The following is a 23,596-nucleotide window of genomic DNA, read 5'->3' as shown; positions in this document are numbered from 1 at the left end:
AATTGTGTATAACTGATTAATTGGCAACTTTATTTTTACTGACTGATTTGTTTTCAAACATCTCTGTGAAATAATGCCCACAAGATGTGTGTTTGATCAACAGAACGTTTGGATCACATCTAAGTTTCAGTATGTCTCAAATGGTTGGTTAGGTTTTTTTTTAAAGTATGTTTAAACTTAAATTGTTTGTTGCTCTTTTATCTACTCAGTCAGTTGTTTCTCCCCTTACATCATCTTACTGTAAAATTCAGAATTCTCTAATTTGCAAAATATAAGGTTACTCGCATTCTTCCTGGAGATTTTTAGTTCTTTGTTGTTTTTCATCCCAATCCTGCTCCCCTCTCAAAACAAAACAAATCAAGAGAACAACAGCAACAAAAATTGGAGTAACAGTCTCTGTTAACATCTGAAGAGTTACTGGCACTGCATGTGGGTTTTTACTAAATATTTATTAGTTAATAAATATTTTGTTAAGTAAATTGTAAGAACATACAATGAATAGGAGTAACTCTAGACTATTGATAAGAGTATAATTGGCTTTATGTATGGTAATATGTTCGTCTAGTGTGCTGTCTGTCATGCTTTTAACACTTAACTCTGCAACTGTGTGTTATTGGATTTAAATTCTTGGGATTTTGGAAAAATCCTTGGTGTAAGAAGATTACAAGTGAAGCAAATTAAAGAATACTGTGTTACTTTCTGTTAGAACATGTTTATATGATATGAGTTCACAAATTGCTGCCAATCTGAAGAATGTCAACATCTGGAGAGAAAAACAGAAAAAATGAGAGACTAAAGCAATATTGTGTGAAAAAAACTTTTAATTGAAAAGTCAATGTTTTCTTATTGTTAGATAAAAGAATATGATCAGGGCTGTATGATTCTACAGTCACAGAATTTGCTGAGGAATCTACTTTTTTACCCATACTTTGCTGCAAACTTGTCTACATTTTAAGATTTCATGGTTTTTAAAAATGTATTTTCTAGTACTTTGGTGGCGGTACCAAAGGCGTTGAGAACTTGAACCAGCTGTGCTGATGGAGAGTTTTCAGACAGCCTGAAATAATAGCTCAGTGAAGTGAACCACCCCTTACGTCTTAATGTCCAGTTGATTCTGAAACCTACAGATAGCAATTTAAGCATCAATATTGCTAACAACTTGGGCAGAAAGATCCAGTCTAGCATCCTTATTCCATGATCCTGAACAGCTTCTGCCTTCACTTAGCTCCAAAAAGCTCCAGTGGCATCATGTCCAGTTTCTAAAATCTCTTTCCTTTCTCCTGAGCTTTCCATGAAGTGGTTGTATGGTCAGCATACAAATCTGCATAACATAGACAATATAGGAAAAGTGTAAACTAAATTGAAATGATGGTCCCTGCCCTGGACAGCTCAAGATCAAATCTGTAGCATGCAATTAGAGAGTGGGCTGGAATTAAAAATATATCTTTTGCATAAAATGTGGTCATTTTGACACTGCAGTTGTCTAAAAAATGTACAGTTGAGGACACTCTGTTATTGGAAGATGGTAAGTTCAAATCTAGTAAAAGGAAACACATTTCTATGTAATTCACGGTTGAACTTGGGAACTCATTGACACAATATATAATCAAGGCCAAGGTCTTAAGAGGATTCAGAAAAGCATTATCCATTCACATGGATAACAAGAATATCCATTTGTTAAATTAAAATACTTAAGGGAAGTAATCCCTTTTGAAGGGACATAAATCTTCAGGTCTTGGTGCATCAGCCAGTCTCTGTCTGTCTGGTGCTTATAAGTAAACTTAGTTTCTTGGAATTTTACGAACATGGGGCAACAGAATTATGACTGTAGGACTACATAAAGAACTCAAGTTAAGTTTGGGTAGTTTAGTTGTTCGTGGTTAAGAAACTCACAAGCAGAAGAAGAGCTCTTTCTAGCTTGGGAGTTTATACTTTCCATCAACAAAAGTTGATCCAATAAAAGATATTACCTCACTTACCTTGTTTCCCACTAGTATATGACTATCCTTTTTCTCCTGAGCATTTTCTCCTCTTCCACTTTCAGAAATTAGAATTAGCAGTTGGCTCAGCCACTGAGCAAAGATGAGCAAGAGAAATAGGCCAACCACTGGGAATTATTTCAAAGCCTACTGCTAGTCTGTCGTTGCATCATCTGTGTTTCTGAAGAGTATTTGCTGTTACCTTTTCAGCTGAATGGGAAACAGGAGAGGGCTGATGCTGGAGAAGAGAGAGAGACTGTTTGTTTTATGCTAAAAAAAAAAATTAAAGAATCTGAAATCTTGTAATTAAAACCTAGCCCAAGAGCATGGGCTAACCAAAGAACTGTTTTATTGTCCTGATTCTCTTTCACTTCCAGACTTGCTCTTGTTCTCAGATGCCATGGCATAGCTTTGAGACAAACTTTGGTGGATTTTGTGTTTACAGCAACGGCTAACTTCAATTATTTTTAAACTTCAGTTATAAATACCTTTTATATAACTGAGATACTATATTAAGCCTGAAATGTGGAACATTATGATAATGCAGTTGCTTATTACCATACGTCTTTGCATCATTAAAAGAGATTTTGATGGAGTCCACTTACTTCTCAGTTCTTGCTTTCTTTTCTTGAATGGCAAAATGATTCAGTAATAACATTAGTTGTTAAAGATTTGTTAGTTTCTATTTTAATATCTTATTTTCTAAGATTTAAAGTGAATTTAATCATAAGTATGCTCTGGAAAGTGCTCCCATGGTTCTAGCCTAGAAGAAAACATTATATAAATATATGCATACACACTAGTAACTAAGCATAGAGTTATGCACAGAAATATGACATTGTTTTGGGGAAAAGTAAACTACAGAAAAGAAGTGCAGGAGTAATTCGGAATGGAAAAAGAAACCCCCAATCATAATGACTGTATGGTAAGTCAGAGAAGATAAAGACAGTGGTTGTAAGATGAAGAAACCGGAATAGTTATAGGTATTATATATGAACTTGAAGTAATTAATCCAGATTGTGGATAAATAATAATTAACTTGTAATATGAGTTGTGAGTTAGTCCATGAAGGTTTGCAATATTTCTTAATACACTTAATCAAGATCAGTAATAACATGCTATCCTAATACTAGATAGTTTTGAGGGTCATTTTCTGCAATTTTGCAGTTCCACTGTGTGTGGCTTCCGTCCCCTGCCTTTTTTAATCCAGAGCTGAGTAAAATTGCTTTTTAATGTCAGTATTTTCAATTTTCTTAGTGTTTTGGAGCATCCACTAAGACCTTCTGATAACTTGTTCAGCTTGCACTATTATCCTTGAAGGGACAGTGTCTATAAAACTGTATATTGTTAACAATAACAGACTATTAAAACAGATAATTTTAGGTCTCCAGTTTACTTGTCATTGAGTCAGTTATGCCAACTCCTGAACTTCTGTCACAGGTTACTTGATCTTTCTGAAAAGTCCCAGCTCCTGGGGTTATGTGATTATGTGAGATTCTCAGATTTAATTAAAAAGAGAAAGTTTCTGATCCTTGTGTTTGTGAGAAAAGCATGAAAATCTGAAGTCTAAATGCTCAAAAAACCTGAAGGCAAATAAAGGACCCTGTGTGTATTTTTTTTTTTAAATGTCCTGCCTTTTTAGCCACTCAGTTTAGATAGTGAAAATCATTGCTTCTGTTTATAGTCATTGTTTTCTTGGTGCTGCCTTGTTAATTTTCAAGACTTCCAGGCAATGTTTGTTTTTAAAAAACAGCTGTTTTCACTATAAGGCAGTAGATTTATTTTCCCCAGAATTGTTTTGTGCTTTTAAATTGATCATCTTCCTTTCAAAATCTGGTCAGAAATATACCATAACTCCTAACTGTTCAATAAAACTGTCTTAGACTAGTTATGATTTAAGATGATCTCTTTGCCATTTGAACCCACATTAAAACAAAGTTTTGCATAGGAATTGTCATACTGGATTAGACCAATGAGCATCATCATTTTTAGCAGTGGCCAGTAATGGATGCTTCACAGGAGAGTGTTAGGGTATGGCTACACTTACAGTTTTGCAGCGCTGGTAGTTACAGCTGTGTTACTACAGCTGTGTAGGGCCAGCGCTGCAGAGTGGCCACACTTACAGCAACCAGCGCTGCAGTGTGGCCACATTTACAGCACTTGCAGCGCTGTTGGGAGTGGTGCATTGTGGGCAGCTATCCCACAGAGCACCTCGTCCCATTTTGGCGCTGTGGCGTGTGGGAAGGAGAAGGAAGTGTGAGGGTCTTTCCGCTTCCTGTTCCAACGCCCCGTGGTGCTTTGCTACACATTGCGAGCAGTTTGGCGGCATTGTGATTCTACAGCGCGATTTCTGAGATTTCTGTTACAAATGGAGCCCGAGCTGCTGAGGACCTTGCTGATGAATGTTGCCAGCACATCACGCATGGCAGTGGAGCTATTCCTTCAGCTGCAAAGTGACAGTGAGGAGTCAGATGATGATATTGAAACACCTGACGCTCAAGACACTCAATTGCTTGTGGCAATAACAGACGTGCTCAGCACCGTGGAACGGCGCCTTTGGGCTCAGGAAACCAGCACTGAGTGGTGGGATCACATCGTCCTGCAAGCCTGGGATGACGAGCAGTGGCTGCAGAACTTTCGGATGAGAAAAGCCACTTTCATGGCACTGTGTGCTGAGCTCACCCCTACCCTGCAGCGCAGGGACACGAGATTGAGAGCTGCCCTGCCAGTGGAGAAGCGGGTGGCTATTGCAATCTGGAAGCTGGCAACTCCAGACTGCTTCAGATCAGTGGCAAACCAGTTTGGAGTGGGAAAGTCTACCGTTGGAATGGTGCTGATGCAAGTTTGCACAGCCATTAATCGCACCCTGCTAAGAAGAACCGTGACTCTTGGGAACGTGCAGGACATTGTGGATGGCTTTGCAGAAATGGGTTTCCCTAACTGTGGAGGGGCAATAGATGGGACGCATATTCCTATTCTGTCACCACCCCACCTGGCATCAGAGTACGTTAATCGCAAGGGGTATTTCTCCGTGGTTCTGCAAGCGCTTGTGGATCACCGTGGGCGTTTCACTGACATTTACTCAGGATGGCCTGGAAAGGTGCACGATGCACGCATCTTTAGGAACAGTTCCCTGTTCAGGAGGCTGAGGGCCGGGACTTTTTTCCCAGACCGCAAGATCACAGTAGGGGACGTTGAAATGCCCACTGTGATCCTTGGAGACCTCGCTTACCCCTTAATGCCATGGCTTATGAAACCATATACAGGGAAGCTTGACAGGAGCAAGGACCGGTTCAACTACAGGCTGAGCCGGTGCAGAATGACTGTGGAGTGTGCTTTTGGCCGTTTGAAAGCCCGCTGGCGCTGTTTTTATGGGAAGCTAGATTTGGGGGAAAGCAGCATCTCCGCTGTTATATTCGCGTGCTGTACCCTCCATAATATTTGTGAAGGGAAGGGTGAAAGATTCAGTGAGGAATGGACCTCCGAGGTTCGACGCCTAGAGGATGAGTTTGCTCAGCCAGAGAGCAGGGCTAATAGGGAGGCCCAGGAAAGGGCTTCAAGGATTAGGGATGCTTTAAGGGAGCAATTTGATGCTGAGAGCGAACAGTAATGTTTGATGCATTTGATGTGCTTTGCTGTACCTTTGTGTACAATATTTACCACTTTCAGCAATAATATAACGTAGTGAAAAAGAAAAAAAATCCTTTATTCAACATACAGTACATAAAAGGCAAGGGGGTTGGGGTGGTGGACTGTACATTCACAGGTTTGAATATGTCCTATTTTGATCACTATTCAGTGTCTGCTGCGCTTCAGGATTACTATGCTGCAGGATAATGGGGGTGGAGTGAACAGGGTAAGAATTATAGTTATCAGGGCTGGTAGGTGATCGTACAGGTGTTGGGGGAAGCTGGCGGTAATAAGAAACTGGCTGCTGGAGAAAGTTGTTTTGTGGAAATACTGGGGAACAAGAAAGAGGGCTTTGGGAGGGCTGTGGGTTACAACGGTACATATTTGTCTGCATGGCTACGAGAGACTCGAAAGACTCAGTTTGGCGAGCCAGGAGGCTTATCATCTGCTTTGTGGCTTTTTTGGCAGACAATTCCTTTCTCCTGCTTTCTGTTTGCCTCCATTCATGTACACTCTGTCTCCATTCATACATTTTCTCTCTCCATTCCTGTGTCTTCCTACTTTCTCTGTTGTAGTGACTCATAACTGATTTGATCAATTCCTCTTTTGATTTTCTGGGATTTCGTCTCAAGTTCTGCAATCTACGTGAGGCCAGTGATCCGGCTGCATTAGTCAAGATCACTAGAAAAAAGAGAGATAGAACCATGTAATACACAGAGGCTACATTGTTTATTATCACACAGTGAAGGACTTTTTAGACTTTTGGTAGCATCCTTCTCACATACCTCACATAACACAGAGAGGGCAGGGAAGCTAAGTCATGGCGAGCAATGGGGTGAGTGGTTTTCCCCCGATTTCCCCTTGGGAGTGGGAATTGACCAATGGGTCACTGGGGTTTATCTGCAATGGGTACAGGAGGTAGCTGGTGTCCTGAACAGGGGACAGTAGTGAACAGGAAGGTGGTGAGCTGCTTGTGTGTGTGTGTGGGGGGGGGGGGGGGGGGGGCGTTGGGCTTTGGTCTGCGTTCACGCCGTCCTGCTGGTGAGGGGGGGGGGGGAAGCACCACGGTGCTGGATGCCTGCTTGGAGGGGGGGTGCATAACACCGGAGCACACCGCGTGGCTGGCTACGTGCTGGGAGGGGGGTTGGGGAACACCAGAGCGCACCGCGGTGCTGGATGCCTGCTTGGAGGGGGGGTGGGGAACACCGTAGCGCACCTCGGTGCTGGATGCCTGCATGGAGCGGGGGTGGAACACCGGAGCGCACCTCGGTGCTGGATGCCTGCTTGGAGGGGGGTGCATAACACCGGAGCGCACCGCGGTGCTGGATGCCTGTTTGGAGGGGGGGTGGGGAACACCGGAGCGCACCGCGGTGCTGGATGCCTGCTTGGAGGGGGTGCATAACACCGGAGCACACTGCGTGGCTGGCTATGTGCTGGGAGGGGGGGGGGGGGGGTTTAACAACAGAGCGCAATGGGCTGGGGAAACGCGAACCTGGCGCCCTGCACTCAGGTATCCCTAAATTCTCAACCGGGTTTCCTACTGCCAGACATATCACTGCTGCGTGTTACCTGGGAAGAGAGGGAGGGTCTTCTACAGCAATGTGGATACCGCCCTGGCCCCTATGCAGCTTGCCTGTGTGCAGCCATGGTCCCCCCACCCCTCGCTGTACAGTGGATCGGACGATTTAGCCTGACCGGGACAAGGACCACGGTGGCTCTCCCGATCAACTTGAGAAAGCAAATTGCAAACGCTCTTGCTGCAACTTTTCAAGAGATTACCGAGGCAGATTACAGAGACGTGATAGAGCAAATCAATGGGCTATTCCACGTTTAGGCATGCATGCAGGCAGCCATAACCAAAACCCTCCTCTCCCAAAACATAAAAATCTACTTACCCCGAGCACGATCCTCAGTTTCTTCCTCACCATCAACTTCCAGCTGCTGTGACTGGCTAGCCTCCTCCTGGCTTGAGAAGAGCTCCTGGCTGCATGCGTACTGGGACTCCGGGGTGTCTCCCTCCATGCCAGTAGCCTCACTGTCGCCGTCCTCTACAACCTCCCCCACTTCTCCCTGCTCTGAACTCTCCATCGTGCTCCTAGGATTGGCAGTGGGGTCACACCCAAGTATGGCATCCAGCTCCTGGTAAAAACGGCAGGTTGTGGGGGCAGCTCCTGATCGGCGATTTCCCTCACGGGCTTTGCAGTAAGCACTCCTCAGCTCTTTTATTTTGACCCTGCACTGCAACGCGTCCCGTTCATGGCCCCTTTTCAGCAAGGACTGCGATATCTGCCCATAGGTATCATAATTTCTCCTTCTGGAGCGCAGCTGTGCTTGCAGAGCCTCCTCTCCCCAAACACTTATGCGGTCCTGCAGCTCTGCATTGGTCCATGCTGGGGCTCGTTTGGTGCGTGGAGGCATGGTTGCTGATTGATTGATTGATTAATTGCACTCCACACCTGGCTGAGCAAACAGGAAGGGGATTTTTAAAATTCCCGGGGCATTTAAAGGAGGGGTCAGGTGAGCCCAGGACAGTGGAGTTTGCATGATTACCAGACAGGCTGCTAAGGTATGCTGGAATACCTGCTTATGCCACGGAGGTCAATAAAAACGCTGGTGGGTATCTACACTTGCTGACCAGCGCTGGATCACCAGCGCTGGATCCCCTACACCCGAGGCTCGACCGGGTGTACAGCCAGCGCTGCAACCAGGGAGTTGCAGCGCTGGCCGTGCTGTGCAAGTGTGTACACATCCTAAGTTGCAGCGCTGTAACCCCCTCACCAGTGCTGCAACTCTCTAGTGTAGCCAAGGCCTTAGAGCGCTCCCAATTCATGCTATAGGTGGGATGGCAAGGTTCTTTTATTGATCCATGCTGTTAGCAAGTGTTGGAACCATGCAGAAAGTGGCTAACTGATTCCTGCTGACTCACTGTAGCAGATATGATTCATTAACTCCACTCTGATTATAAGGACGGTTGAAGTGCCTCTTTGGGAAAAGGGAACTAAGGTCTGGGACGGAAGCATTTGCAAGGAAATCCTAGGAACAGCCAGGCTTGGAGGGATAACTTAGTGGTACAAAGGTGGAGCAATTTAAATCAAGGCAATTTACTGTGATGATTTAATGTATTTGATTTTTTTTTTAATAATGGATTTAAATGAGTCTGAGGCTAAAACTAATTTGAAAATTTGTGCTATTTTAGATTAAAATGTATAATGATTATAAATACCAGTTGGTAGGGTATGTGTTTGAGTTTTACAAACTGGCTATTGGCAAGGACAGAATATTCAGTTAAGGCACTGAGCCTGCAAACACAGAAAGAAGCAGGTGTGTAACTTCAGTCACATGGAAGCTGAAGGCCTGTTGACTTCAAATGGTGTTTAAAGTTAAGCATGTACATAAATGTTCGCAGCATGAGGGGCTAAAATTATATTTTTAGTCAGATTTTTTTCATAGAATAAAATCTGCCATTTCCTAATGAATTTATTTTTAACAATGAGAAGTCCAGACTTTTTAAAAAAAAATAAAAAGTTTACAACTACTATGTTACGCACAGGCCAAATATAAAATAAGACCCAAAATGTTAGACTCCGTAATCCCATATTTAGGGTGTGTCTTCACTGGCAATGTTAAAGCGCTGCCGTTACAGCGCTTTAATGTGGCTTGTGTAGTTGCCCAGCGCTCTAAAAACCCCACCTCCATGGGGGGAATAGCTCCCAGCGCTGGTGCACTGTCTACACTGGCACTTTACAGCACTGCAACTTTCTCACAAGTGCCAGTGTAGACGAGCCCAAAGTCACTTGAAGGTGGGATTTTCAGAGCCACCTGGCTTAGAAGCACAAGTTCTATTGACTTCAAGCTGCAAGACCTGATGGGACAATAGCCTGTTCATTTCAAATTTCTTGCCTTGTGGAAGTTCAACATGTCACAGGGTGTTGTTGGTTGCAAGTATAGGTCAGGATATTAGACGGTGATTTTGGTGTTTTGAATTTGTCACGTTCTCACAGTAAAGATGATAATGAAGCCTTGAATGTTTCTTTTTCAGCATAGATGAGCATCTTATGTTTGAAAGTTCTTGGTAGAAACAAATCTCTCATATAAAATCTGAAATTCTGCTAATTAATTAAGGAAACAACTACAAAACATCCACTTTAGCAATGTAAGACTATAAAATGGGGAAGCTAGTCAAGAATTAGCAACATCTAAATAAAAAATAGCTTTTCAAAACAATAGAAATAATTTTTATGCATTGATGAGGTATGTATCTGTTTTGAGTTAGAGATGAAATCAGACCCCAGGAAGAGGGTGAGTTTGGACTAGATTCAGTGCCTGTGAGATTCTTTGCTGTACAGATTGGGAACTCCATCTGCTTACATATTGTCATCGTAGGTCCATGTAATCAGTGGTTGGCTTGTCTCTTTGGGCTTTCCTGAGCAGAATGTTTTTTGAAAAATCAGTTTTTCTTTGTTTGCTGTGTTGTAGCTGTGTTGGTCCCAGGATATTGGAGAGACAAGGTGGATGAAGTAATATCTTTATTGGTCCAACTTTGTTCTTTTTAAATAGTCTCATTGAGTTGTTTAGATAGCTGTTCCTCTCCTGAGTAAGAATATCTTTATCATCTTGAGTGTTGAGCTATTTGTCCAAATGGCTGCATCTGCCCCTTCCCATCCCACCCCCCCAAATATTAAGCTGAATGCTGATCATTAAGAAATATATCCTGTAGCTCACATAGAAGATGTTCAGGTATTTTCTTTAAGAGCAGTGGAGACATTCAAATGGTCATCTTACATTTTGGGAATGTTATTTTTTAACCAAAATTCAGACTAGATATTAAAAGCTGAATTTCTTGAATTGTTAGTGACAAATTCAATTAAAGCAAAGTATTTAGTATTCAAGGAATGTTTTGTGTTAGGAATCATAAAGAAGTTAGCACGTAGGTTGCTAATATCGTGTGTTGCCCTTTCTCACACAAAGTCCAGCTTCCATCGACTGAAATAGGAGTTAAGCCCATGTTGCCAAGACCCAAGCTTACCCCTTTAGGTCTTCAGAAAACTGAACTGATTGTCAGTCCCAGCATTTCAGTGGCCTGTCCATCATGATGACTGCTGTATTATTTTGTTCATAACTATTGGACTTCAGACAAACAGGTTGTCTGGAGTTTCCAAAAAAAAGGTTTTCATTCCCTTTGTAAAGTTTACACAAGCCTAAGGCATTTTTTCAGTTTGTAATACAGCATAAGGGGAAAGCTATATTTTTGATGACTTATGAATGTGTACATAGACATTTTGTTCTGAATCATTTTAGCTATTCTTGGATGTTATCAAATATTACCCATATCTATAGTCCGATACAATCTCAACAATATAATTCTATCAGATTAGATTTATTTATGTTGTAGTCTTTGGACTTGAACAGTTCCTCAAGCCAGATATTGCTGGACTGCATGTGTTCATATGAGAAAATGTGACTGGCAACACAGAAGATGAAAGTGTTGATCATAGAGTCGGTAGTTCTGATTTCAATGTTTTTTTCCAGACTTCAGCCACTTTGTGTATTAAATGTCCGCCAGCATGTTGAACAAGACTTTTGTCATAATATATGCTATGACAGGGGTTGGCAACCTATGGCACGCATGCCAAAGACAGCACGCAAGCCGATTTTTAATGGCACGCTGCTGCCTGCCAGGACTCCCGCTTTTCTCCTCCCTCTGCTCTCTCGGCCCCCGCTGGGTCAGGGGGCAGAAGCACAAGTGTGCGCACGGGGTTTGCCGGGTGTGCCCAGGCACACTCTAATGTAGGGGTGGGCAAATGGCCCCACTCTCCCAGTGCGGCAAGCTGCGGGGTCCACACTCCTGGGCCGTGGGGTCCGCGCTCCTGGGCCGCAGCGCCCAGCTGAGCGCAGCAAGCTGCTGGCTCCTCCCCTGCGTTTCCCCCGTCCCCTGGAGCCAGGCCACCGTGCGCACAGCATTCTGAAGGGCGGGGCTTCCCGCTCCCACGGGGCAGTGTATCTGGCTCTGTGCGGAGCAGAACATGCTGCTAGGAGCCTCATGGTAAGGGGTCTGGGCGGGTGTGTTGGATTAGGGGTAGGGGCAGAGGGCAGGGTGGGTTGGATGGGGATGAGATCCCAGGTGGGGTGGTTAGGGGACTCTGGAGGGGGCAGTCAGGGAGTGGGGGGGTTGGATGGGGCATGGGAGTCTCGGGGTCTGTCAGGTGGCAGCGGTGCATAGGGGTCAGGGCACTCGGGACAGGGAGCAAGGAGGGTCATGGGGGGGCAGTTAGGGTGAGGGGTGTCTCTGGAGTGGGGTGGTCGGGACAAGGACCTGGGAGAGGCTGGATGAGTTGAGAGTTCTGGGGGTCTTGTCAAGGGCTGGGAAGCTGTTGGATAGGCATAGGAGTCCTGGGGGTCTATCTAGGGGCGGGAGTGTGGATAAGGGTCAGGACAGTCAGGGGACGGGGGTAGGGTTCTAGGGGGGCAGTCAGGGGACAAGGAGCAGGGAAGCTTAGATAGGGGTGGGTCCTGAGGGGCAGTTAGGGGTAGTCAGGGGACAAGGAGCGGGGGATTGGGGGTTCTGAGTGGGTCAGTCGGGGCAGGAAATAGGAGGGAGTGGTTGGGGGCGGGGGCAGGTTTAGGGCAGGGCTCCCTGAGTGCTGCCCATGCCTAATGGCAGAAGCTTGGTCCTGCTGGCTCCCCTGCCTCTTCCTGTAGTGTGCTGTGTTCCTGCCCCCCCTCCACCTCTCCCTCTCTCCCTCCCTGCCAGCCGATCAGCTGATGGCCCTTGTGAAGGAGGGGGTCGGGAAGGAGCAGAGTCAGCGTGCTTGCTGCTCCCAGCAGAGGCAGGGAGGAGGCGGGGGCAGCGCCTTGGGGAAGGGAGAGTGGAATAGGGGCATATCCCCCTCTGCCCTGACCGCCCCTCACACACACACTAGCCATCTGTCCTCGGCCCTGACCCCCCCTCACACACACACCAGCCATCTGCCCTGACCCTCCCCCCCCACTCCAGTCCTCTGTCCCAAGCCCTGTGCCCCCCTCCCCAGGCCCGAGCCCTGTGCCATGTGCCCTGCACGTCCCTTAGGCCCTTGCTCTGAGCCCTGTACCCCCCTTATACACACCCAACCCTCTGCTTGACTCCTTCACCCCGCCCACGACCCCAGCCTTGACTCCGGCACCCCCACACATACCCGGCCCCCCCTGTCCTGACACTTTCACCCCCCCTCACATGCCCCCAGCCCTCTGCCCTGACTCTTGCACCCCCCACATACCCAGCTCTCCCAAGCACCAAACGGGAGCTCCTGCAACCCCCCCATTCCCATCTGCACCCCTGGCACCAAATTAAAGTGAATAAATGGAGACTTGGCACACCTCTTCTGAAAGGTTGCTGACCCGTGTGCTATGAAATCAATAATTAGAATGGACTTATTTTCATTGTCATTAAAGTCAAGTGCACTGTCACATTTGGAGTACGTATTCTGGAATACTTTGGATTCTGCTAAGTGACTTACCTCTGCGGTTTCTCTGAAATATTTTATATATGGGTTTAAATTAATTTAGTTTTGTAATGTAGTATTAGATATATTTAGTGAATTATGAAATTAAAATTGGGTTCCCTTTAAGAATACTTTGTGTAAGTCCAATGTTTCACACTGCCTAATAAGCCTTAATGAATATTTCTGAGCATGCTATATATGGTCCTTATTTAGCCGAAGCATGTAAGTATATGCTTAAATCCATCCCCATTCAGGAGACTCAGGCCTTGGCTACACTTTGAGGTCTGCAGCGCTGGGAGTTACTGCTGTCTTCGTACAGCTGTGTAGGGAAAGTGCTGGAGTGTGACCACACTGATAGCTACCAGTGCTGCAGTGTGGCCGCATTTGCAGCGCTGTTGGGAGTGGTGCATTATGGGCAGCTATCCGACAGAGCACCTCGTCCCATTCTGGCACCATGGTTTGTGGGAAGGGGACAGAAGGGTGCGGGTCATTCTGCTTCTTGTCCCAACGCCCTGTGATGCATTGCTTTGCATCCCAGCAGTCCCTGTTTTTCCGTCCACGTTTGGCGCCATTGTGACTCTCCCAACAATTTCTGTGCAGCGCGAATTCTGTGGGAAATGGAGCCTGAATTCCTGAGGACTTTGCTGACGAGTGTCACCAGCACATCACGTTTGGCAGTTGAGCTATTTCTTAAGCTCCAAAGTGATGAGAAGTCCCACGATGATTGCGAGTCACCTGACGCGTACGACACGACATTGTTTGTGGCTTTCACGGAAATGCTCAGCACCGTGGAACGCTGCTTTTGGGCTCGGGAAACAAGTACTGAGTGGTGGGATCACATCATCATGGAAGTCTGGGATGATGAGCAGTGGCTGCAGAACTTTTGGATGAGAAAAGCCACTTTTATGGGACTGTGTGCTGAGCTCGCCCCCACCCTGCGGCGCAAGGACAGAAGATTGAGAGCTGCCCTGCCAGTGGAGAAGCGGATGGCTATTGCAATCTGGAAGCTGGCAACTCCAGACAGCTACCGATCGGTCGGGAACCAGTTTGGAGTGGGAAAGTCGACCGTTGGAGTCATTTTGATGCAAGTTTGCAGGGCCATTAATTGCATCTTGCTAAGAAGAACCGTGACTCTAGGGAACGTGCAGGACATTGTGGATGGCTTTGCACAAATGGGTTTCCCTAACTGTGGAGGGGCAATAGATGGGATGCATATTCCTATTCTAGCACCACCCCACCTAGCATCCGAGTACATTAATCGGAAGGGGTATTTCTCTATGTTTCTCCAGGCGCTTGTGGATCACCGTGGGCGTTTCATTGACCTTTACACAGGCTGGCCTGGAAAGGTGCATGATGCACGCATCTTTCGGAACAGTGGCCTGTTCAGGAAGCTGCAGGCCGGGACTTTTTTCCCAGACTGGAAGATCACAGTAGGGGACGTCGAAATGCCCATTGTGATCCTTGGAAACCCCACTTACCCGTTAATGCCTTGGCTCATGAAACTGTATACAGGGAAGCTTGACAGGATCAAGGACTGGTTCAACTACAGGCTGAGCCGGTGCCAAATGACTGTGGAGTGTGCTTTTGGCCGTTTAAAAGGACGCTGGAGATCTCTTTATGGGAAGCTAGACTTGGGGGAAAGCAGCATCCCTGTGGTTATATCCACGTGCTGTATCCTCCATAATATTTGTGAAGGGAAGGGTGAAACATTCAGTCAGGCATGGACCTCCGAGGTTCAACGCCTGGAGACTGAATTTGCACAGCCAGAGAGCAGGGCTACTAGAGAGGCCCAGCACAGGGCTGCAAGGATTAGGGATGCCCTGAAGGAGGAATTTGAGGCTGAAAGCCAACAGTAATGTTTGGTGCCTTGCACGGGAGTGAAGTGCAGTGGTTACAATGTTAATAGGAATCTGTTTTTCCTAAACTGATTTGCAGTACCTGTTTCTTTCCTAGGCTAAGGTATCTTTGACTGTTTGCAATAATAAAGACTGTTTTCAAAGCCAAGAATTCATTTATTGAAAAGAAAATAACTTTATTGACAGACACACAACATTTTGGGGACCTAAAAGGGCAGGGGAGTGGGGTGGGGAACTGTACAGTCACAGGTTTGAATATGTCCTGTCTGGAGTGCTGTGCAATGACTGCTGCACTTCAGGATGAAAATGCTGCATGGTGATGGGGATTGAGTGCAGAGGGTAAGGGTCGTGGTTCTCAGGGCTGGGTGGTGAATGTACAGGTGTTGGAGGCAGCTGGTGGAGGTAAGAACCTGGATGCTGGAGAAGGGGGTTTGGAGCTGACATTGGGGCACAAGGGAAAGAGCTTTGAGATAGGGGGCGGTGCGGTGCGGTAGTGCTCTGCCTGCATGGCTCCGAGCACCTGGATAGAGTCTGCTTGGCGCGCCAGGATGCTTATCACCTGCTTTGTGCTTTTCTTCCTGGCCGCTGCGTTTCTCTGGTGGATCCTGCTTTCCCTTTCCCTCCAGTCCTGCAGTTTTTTATTCTCTTTGGTAGAGTGATCCATAACTGTTTGCAGCAGGTCGTCTTTGCTTTTTCACGACTTCTTCCGCAGGTTTTGGAGTCTTTGAGCTGCTGTTAACACGGGCAGCTGAGAACTCAAGGTCGCTTGTGGAAGGAAAAAAAGGCAACAGTTAACAGAGGCAGCATTGTTTATATCTCAGACAGTTATTCCCACACAGTGAAGGAGTTTACAGTCTTCACTTTAGCATACTTTTCCCATACCAAATAGAGCGCACATAACCCACAGGAGCCCTGAAATGGTGAGTAAGGGGGACAGATTGCTTCAGGGCTGTGCTGGGGTTTCTGTGCATTGGAGAAAGCAAACAGCTGCGGGGGGCACCTACACTGAACACTTTCCCAACATTTCTCACAGGAGTTAATCCTGGAAGATATCTCGCTGCTGCAGGTCACCTTGGAAGAGCGGGAGGGTCTTCTGCAGCAATGCGGATTCTGCCCTGGCCCCTATGCAGCTTGCCTGTGTGCAGCAATAGTCCCCCCACCCTTCGCGGCACAGTGGCGCGGACGCGTTAACCTGACTGGGACAAAGACCACAGTGGCTCTCCCTATAAACTTGCGCAAGCGCATTGCCCATGCTCTGGCAGAAACTTTTGAAGAGATTACCAAGGCCAATTACCGCGATGTGATAGACCACATCAATGGGCTATTCCACATCTAGGCATGCATGCACGCAGCCCTAACCCTTCCTCCTCTCCCAAAACATTTCCATCCTGAAAATAAAAGCCGCTTACTGGGAACTCGCTCCTCTGCTTCTTCTTCACCAAGTTCCAGCTGCTGCGACTGGCTAGCTTCCTCCTGGCTTGAGAAGAGCTCCTGGCTGCATGCCTCCTGGGACTCCGGGGTGTCTCCCTCCACCCCAGTACCCTCACTCTCGGTTTCCTCCCCCGCCTCCACCTCCCCCGCCTCTCCCCGCTCTGAACTGTCCATTGTAGGTGGTGGATTGGCAGAGGGGTCACCCCCAAGTATCGCGTCCAGCTCCTTGTAAAAACAGCAGGTTGTGGGGGCAGCACCTGAGTGGCGGTTTCCCTTGCGGGCTTTGCAATAGGCACTCCGCAGCTCCTTTACTTTAACCCTGCACTGCACCGCGTCCCGATCATGGCCCCTTTCCAGCATGGCCCCTGATATCTGCCCATAGGTATTGTAATTCCTACGGCTGGAGCGCAGCTGTGACTGCACAGCTTCCTCCCCCAAACACTGATGAGGTCCATCAACTCGCCATTGCTCCATGCTGGGGCTCGTTTGGTGCATGGAGGCATGGTCACCTGGAAAGATTCACTGCTTGATTGCACTCCACACCTGGCTGAGCAAACAGGAAGGGGATTTTTAAAATTCCCAGGGCGTTTAAAGGGCAGGTCACCTGAGGCCAGGGCAGTAGAGTTTGAAATGATGAGCAGAGTGGCTGAGCAGGCATTCTGGGATACCTCCGAATACCTCTGGAGGCCAATAACAGCGCTTTTGGTGGCCCCACTGGTGGAGCAGCGCTGCATCACCAGCGCTACAGTCGTTCTTTCCCAGGCAGAGGAGGAATACAGCCAGCGCTGTATCCAGGGAGATGCAGCGTTGTATGTGCCTTGCAAGTGTGGACGGTGAGTAAGTTGCAGCGCTGTAAAGCCACCACCAGTGCTGCAACTCTCCAGTGTAGCCAAGGCCTCAGTAAGATTTGAGCTAGTTCTTAAGTGTTGTTCTGGATAGGTTTGCTTTTTTTAAAACGGGGGCCTATCTGCCTGTAAATTTCCATGGGTGTAGTAATGTAGTAATTTTAAGATGTGTTTAAGGTTCTGTCTCTTTTTTTGTGACATCAAAAGGCAAAAATTATAAATAGGTACATCCTCACCAGTACTCCATCCAACAGTGCAAACACCTATCACTGGGACTAGGAATTGATTCTAACAGTGGTCCAAAGAATGTCCAGAGACATACCTCATGCAGTGCCTTGACTTGTTTTGACAATGGAGTGGTGTCAGCCATACTGTGTTTGACCCAAAGCATTCCTAATGTTTACTCTATGATGAGTAAACTGTTTTGTCACCCTTAATACTGGATTTGTCCTCAGGCAAGCGCTCTCTTTTGCTGGCCTAGATTGGTATTCAACCACTATATTTAGATTGAAGAGTTTGAATGCTCTCTCTAGCAAAGATTGTAGGGTCTAAGATGTTTGCCCCTTCTGGCAAATCTACCACTCCTGTGCTAGCTGCCCTGACTTGCCTAGCGAAGTAAACTACTGTATGCCTAATTGAATGGCTGTTCTTAATCATGCTGGCAGCCAAGTCCTTGATCTAGTTAAAGGTGACTTGCGAGGGGAGTGAGGGGGAAGTTAAGTTTGTGGCCTTTTATGCTTTATGATGTACTGTGAGAGCTTGAAAGGTTTGTTCAAATTCTAATCTGAAAAAAACATTATTGTGATTGGTAAACTAGTGAAATTATGATATCACAAGACGAGTGCAAGGTGAGAAGAAGGCGTTTAGTTACTCTTTACATCAAGTATTGATTTTTTTTAATACACATCCTCAATTGCAATGACTAATAAAGGTTTTGGACAGAGAACATCTTTAAGGTTCACCCTTCAATTGAGGTGTGAGAAGCCTATACTATGGGACACCCAAGAATTCCTCCAGCAAAACTGGGCAAGGTTAGACTTTATTATTGAATTTCTGAGGTAAAAATATGAGGAAGAAAACAAAACAATCTTGAACAGCTTCCCTGGTCGCCTTTATGTACCTTAAAGAAGCAAACAAGGACACAAGACCAGTTTTGACAGTTCGTTGTAGGGTACCTTTAGTGTTTCAGTTCTCCATGGTCAGAGTTGGTCTGTGCTTAGCTCTTCACCTGCCTCTCTAAATTTGATAAAACCTCACGCTGAATTTATGGGATTTTGAATCCAGTAGCTTATGTTGCTTTTGCCACCCTATTTGTGCATCAAAAGTGAAATTATTTTCTGGTGCAGGAACAAGACAGAGCAGGGGTAGGCAACCTATGGCATGTGTGCCAAAGGCGGCACACAAACTGATTTTCAGTGTCACTCACACTGCCCGGGTCCTGGCCACCGGTTCAGGGGGCTCTGCATTTTAATTTAATTTTAAATGAAGCTTCTCAAACATTTTAAAAACCTTATTTACTTTACATACAACAGTAGTTTAGTTATATATTATAGACTTATAGAAAGAGACCTAAAAATATTAAAATATATTACTGGCACGCGAAACCTTAAATTAAGATTCGGCACAGCACTTCTGAAAGGTTGCCGACTCCTGAGATAGAGGCTATTGGCCTATGGCTTACCTGCCTAACTTTGGTTTAAAAATAATTGGCTTGAGGTATTGCTTCTGCCCCCCCCCCACTCCCCCGTTTCTCTCTCTGCATTAGCCAATGTTAAGGGATGACTTAAAACAAATATTTAAAGTACTGTAGAACTCTAGGAGGATGAGCATAGTTTTATGTTGTTGTCAGAGCTCTGCTTGTTCCTTTCTCCTTTCAAGAAGAATTTTTTTGTAACATCAGCTGATCTGCACATCAAAATGGATGAAAGATACCATGCATTATTAGGTGTTCTAAAACATTAGTTTAGCAGCTAGCGTCCCGTTGAATTGAAACTCAGTACTCCTGGTCCAACATAAATGTTCATACGTGAGTGCTGGACCTGGGGGGGTTAAAGGAGCCTTGGTCCTCACACTTCAAAAAGTGGAAGGGCTTTGCCTGCCCACTTTTTAACATGGGTATAGTTTGGGAGGCAGGGTCACGTTGCTTCCCCCCCCCCCAACTGCAAGCCTGAGGCAGGCACAGAGCAGGGCAGGCAGGACTGCATTTTATGGTGGGGAGCTGATCATCAGCTCCCCTGCTGTGAAGCGCATCCTCTGCCTGCTGTGCCAGCCTCTTCCGTGGGGGAGGGGGCAGGGATATGGGCCTTAGCACCTCCCCCTCATCATGAGACCCAGCCCCTTTTCAGTTTCCCCACCCCTGCTTCTCTTCCCCCAGTATCCTGCCCAGGCCAGAAGTTGGAGCCAGACCGTGGCATGAGCTAGCCAGGGAGCCTGGGCCACTGAGGGGAGCCCTGGACCCTCCACCTACCCTGGGCGGGGGCCAGGATACTTGAGAAAAGCTCTGGCCCATGCCCTGCGTCCCCAGGGCAGGGGGAATATCCAGTACTCCTCATAGCAGCCCAGGCTCCATGGGTGGCTCTTACCATGGCCCGGGTCCAGCTTCTGGCCTGGCTGAGGGTTTGAGGCTTTGGGCAGGAAGAGGAGGAGCAGGGGCAGGGCCTCATGGCTGCCCTCCACTTCTGCTGAGGACGCTGCAACGCCAAAACCATCTTTATCTTTATGCTCTGACTATTGTTCTATTGCTTTTAAAAAAAAAAAAAAAAAGCAGAAGTAAGTTTTAGGCCAGCATTTCCTTTAGCAATCAGATATATTTTTTAAAAAGCAAGCCAATGTTTGTCTTAAAATGTTCCTGAAGCTGCACAGACTGATTCACCAGTCTGCAGTAGATCACCTTTGTTATTTTTAAAGTAAATGTTGCTAATAATACCTAGAATGGAATACGGGACATGACCTCAGTTGTGTGCTGAGCCTGGGGCTGCTGCTAAGTATGCAGGCTGCATTTCACCACAAGAAATTACATAATCAGCAAACTGCTTATACAAAGGCAGGTGAGAAAAGTGGATTATATGAGTTATATTCCTTCTTTTTTTAAGAACCTAATGGTGAGTCTTTTTTCAAAAGCAGCACTTACAGGATCAGTTTTTGTTTGCAGAACACTGTAAATACGTAGTTCTACAGCTTGTATTGTTTTGATTAGGTGTTAAAAATGCTTACAATAATTGCTGAAGAATCAGCACTTACCATAGGCTGCTAAGATTGAGCAATTTCTTGCTTTGAGCATGAAGAGCTTTTCAGAAGTGAATTGGAACAATGATCAGAGATGGCTAAAAGATGGAATATTAAGACAGGAGAACTTGAGAATGGAAATAACAGGAATGCTTTTAAGGTAGGGGTTACACGTTAGTAAGTGACATTTATAATTCTGCAGTTGATTTCCCTACCGACATTTTAATGTTACATTCTTGACCAGAATGACCAGAGTATTAAGAGGCTATCTTTATTCATATATTTAATCTGTTTTATAATCACAGATACAGATTTTGCATTTAGTATTGTGTACTTAAAGGATCATCAAGACTTAGGCCAGGTCTGCACCAAAAAATTAAGTCAATCCGGCTACGTTGCTCAGAGGTGTGAAAAATACACGCCTCTGAGCAGCGTGGTTAAGCTGAGCTAACACCTGGTGTAGAGAGGGCTAGAAGAGCTTTTCCGTTGACCTCGCTACTGCCTCTTGGGTAGGTGGATTAACTACAGCAATAGGAGAGCCCCTCGTGTTGCTGTAGAGAGTGGTTACACTGAAGTGTTACAGTGGCGCAGCTGTACCTGTGTCGCTGTAGTGGTTTAAATGTGGATATAGCCTCTTTTGGGTTTCTGTGCAGAAATTGTAAGTTTTTGTAGTTTGTTTTCAGTTGTCTTTTAAGGCATAATTTTAGGACACATGCAAACATTTTCATTATTTCTCCTGCAAGGATAGGGCTGGTATGTTTTGCAGCCCTTTATCACTAGAGGATTTCTCCTCTCCTAGATGTAAACTAAGTCACTATCTGAGATTTCCATCATGGAAGGGGAATGATTGATAAGCCCCTTTTGTGAATGGGTAGAGCAGGGGTGCGCAAGCTATGGCTCATGGGCCGGATCCGGTCCCTCAGGACTTTGTATCCGGCCCACAGGATTGCCCCCCATAGTGCCACGGTCTCTGCACCACTCTCAGAAGCGGCCCTCAGGCAGGGGGATAGAGAGCTCCATGTGCATTGCCCTTGCCTCCAGGCACTGCTCCCCGCAATTCCCATTGGCTGGGAACGGGGAACCGCAGCCAATGGGAGCTTTTGTGGGAGGTACCTGGAGGCACAGCAAAGTCAGTGTATGCAGAGCCCTCTGTCCCCCTCCCCAAAGGGCCGCAGCGCTTCCGGGAGCGGCGCAGGGCCGGGGACAGGGCAGGCATGCAGGGAGCTTGCCCTGGCCCTGGTGTGTGCTGCTGTCACCTCGGAGCCGCTTTAGGTAAGTGGCGCCGGGCCAGAGCTCGAACCCCGCCTGCACCCTGCTGCAAGCCCCCTGCCTGCACCTCGCACCCCTCCTGCACCCCAACTCCCTGCCCTGCGCCCCCTTGTGCACCCTGCACCGCTCCTGCACCCCAACCGCTGCCCTGAGCCCCTTCCTGCACACCGCATCCCCTCCTGCGCCCCAACGCCCTGCCCCAGCCTTGCATACAGTTTGCCCACCCAGATGTGGCCCTTGGCCCAAAAAGTTTGCCCACCCCTGGGATGGAGTCTCTACTCTGCTTTCAGCACATGTGTTCTCACGCTCTGAGTTAGCATCTAAAGCTCTCAGATCCCTCTCCCTCACCTTTGTGTGAGTAATTCTTCATTCTTAACTGGAAAACGGACACTAAATTGGAGCCTGAGATTTCTCCTTTGCTGGCTCTCACTAGGATTTTTCCTGATGAGAGCTCCTGCATCAGCCCCAATCTCTCTTGCCTTAAACTCTCTGCCTGTGTTAAGCTAGTAGAACTTTCCAGGGTTGGAGCTAATGAGACTGACCTGATCTAGTTTCTAGGATGTCCAGGTATGGTCCCCTTGCCAAGTTCTGGAGCTTTATATCATGTGACACCTACTCTTTGCTCTGCCCCAAGAGTTCTTCTTTTGTAATAGGAATAGTGGAGCTCCCTGTAATGTCGCACTCCATATGCTTTATGAAAATATGTTTATGAACATAAATATGATGTAACTGGAATATGCTTTATGCAAAAGGTCTCTTGAAGGATATCATTAAAAAGCTTACAGTCTACTGAGTGTGTTCATCCTATTTGTTTGCATGTATTATTTCTATGTCTGAAGTTAGGAGAATAAGATGTAAACTTGTATTACTGATATAAACGTACTAAGTGGAAGCCATTAAGGGTGCTTCAGAATCAATGAACTGTAAACGTCTCTGTTTACTTGCAAACCTTCCTGTGTACATGTAGGCCAGCCCAGGATGAATGGAGGCTGCGATCTCACAGGACATGTGACTATTTCACCTGATAATAAAATCTATCTTAAATCTGGTCCTTTTCCATTTATAAGGAGGGGTAGGGACCCAGAAAGACACAAGATTCCCGCCTTGTGCCAAAGCTATAAAAGGAGGTGGAGCAGGACAAAGGAGGTAAGTCATGAGAATTATTAGTTAAATTGAAAAAGATGGGGATCAATATGAAAATTGAAAAGTGGATAAGGAACTGGTTAAAGGGAAGACTACAACGGGTCGTACTGAAGGGTGAACTGTCAGGCTGGAAGGAGGTTACTAGTGGAGTTCCTCAAGGGTCAGTTTTGGGACCAATTTTATTTAACCTTTTTATTACTGACCTTGGCACAAAAAGCGGGAATGTGCTAATAAAGTTTGTGGATGACACAAAGCTGGGAGGTATTGCTAACACAGAGAAGGACCGGGATATCGTACAGGAAGATCTGGATGACCTTGTAAACTGGAGTAATAGTAATAGGATGAAATTTAATAGTGAAAAGTGCAAGGTCATGCATTTAGGGATTAATAATAAGAATTTTAGTTATAAATTGGAGACACATCAGTTGGAAGCAACAGAGGAGGAGAAGAACCTTAGAGTATTGGTTGATCATAGGATGACTATGAGCTGCCAATGTGATATGGTGTTTAAAAAAGCTAATGCGTTTTTAGGATGCATCAGGCGAGGTATTTCCAGCAAAGATAAGGAGGTGTTAGTACCGTTATATAAGGCACTGGTGAGACCTCATCTGGAATACTGTGTGCAGTTCTGGTCTCCCATGTTTAAGAAGGATGAATTCAAATTGGAACAGGTTCAGAGACGGGCTACTAGGATGATCCGAGGAATGGAAAACCTGTCATATGAAAGGAGACTCAAAGAG

The 23,596-nt window shown here is 46.2% G+C and overlaps 2 protein-coding genes across 6 annotated transcripts in view; one reads left to right on the top strand and one right to left on the bottom strand.

Annotated features, from left to right (window-relative positions):
* APP (amyloid beta precursor protein) overlaps positions 1 to 23,596 on the top strand; it is a 353,581-nt gene that overhangs the window by 5,471 nt on the left and 324,514 nt on the right. The window lies entirely within an intron of this gene.
* Positions 5,665 to 7,870, bottom strand: LOC127055101 (uncharacterized). The gene is made up of 2 exons (XM_050961713.1): positions 7,505 to 7,870; positions 5,665 to 6,290 (listed from the first exon to the last, which is right to left on the bottom strand). Exons 1-2 carry the CDS (start codon positions 7,695 to 7,697, stop codon positions 5,740 to 5,742), a joined length of 744 nt encoding a protein of 247 aa, XP_050817670.1. The 5' UTR covers positions 7,698 to 7,870; the 3' UTR covers positions 5,665 to 5,739.

This window comes from Gopherus flavomarginatus, chromosome 1 (genome assembly GCF_025201925.1).
Source record: "Gopherus flavomarginatus isolate rGopFla2 chromosome 1, rGopFla2.mat.asm, whole genome shotgun sequence".
NCBI lineage: Eukaryota > Metazoa > Chordata > Testudines > Testudinidae > Gopherus > Gopherus flavomarginatus.
This window is presented reverse-complemented; position numbering and strand designations above follow the sequence as displayed.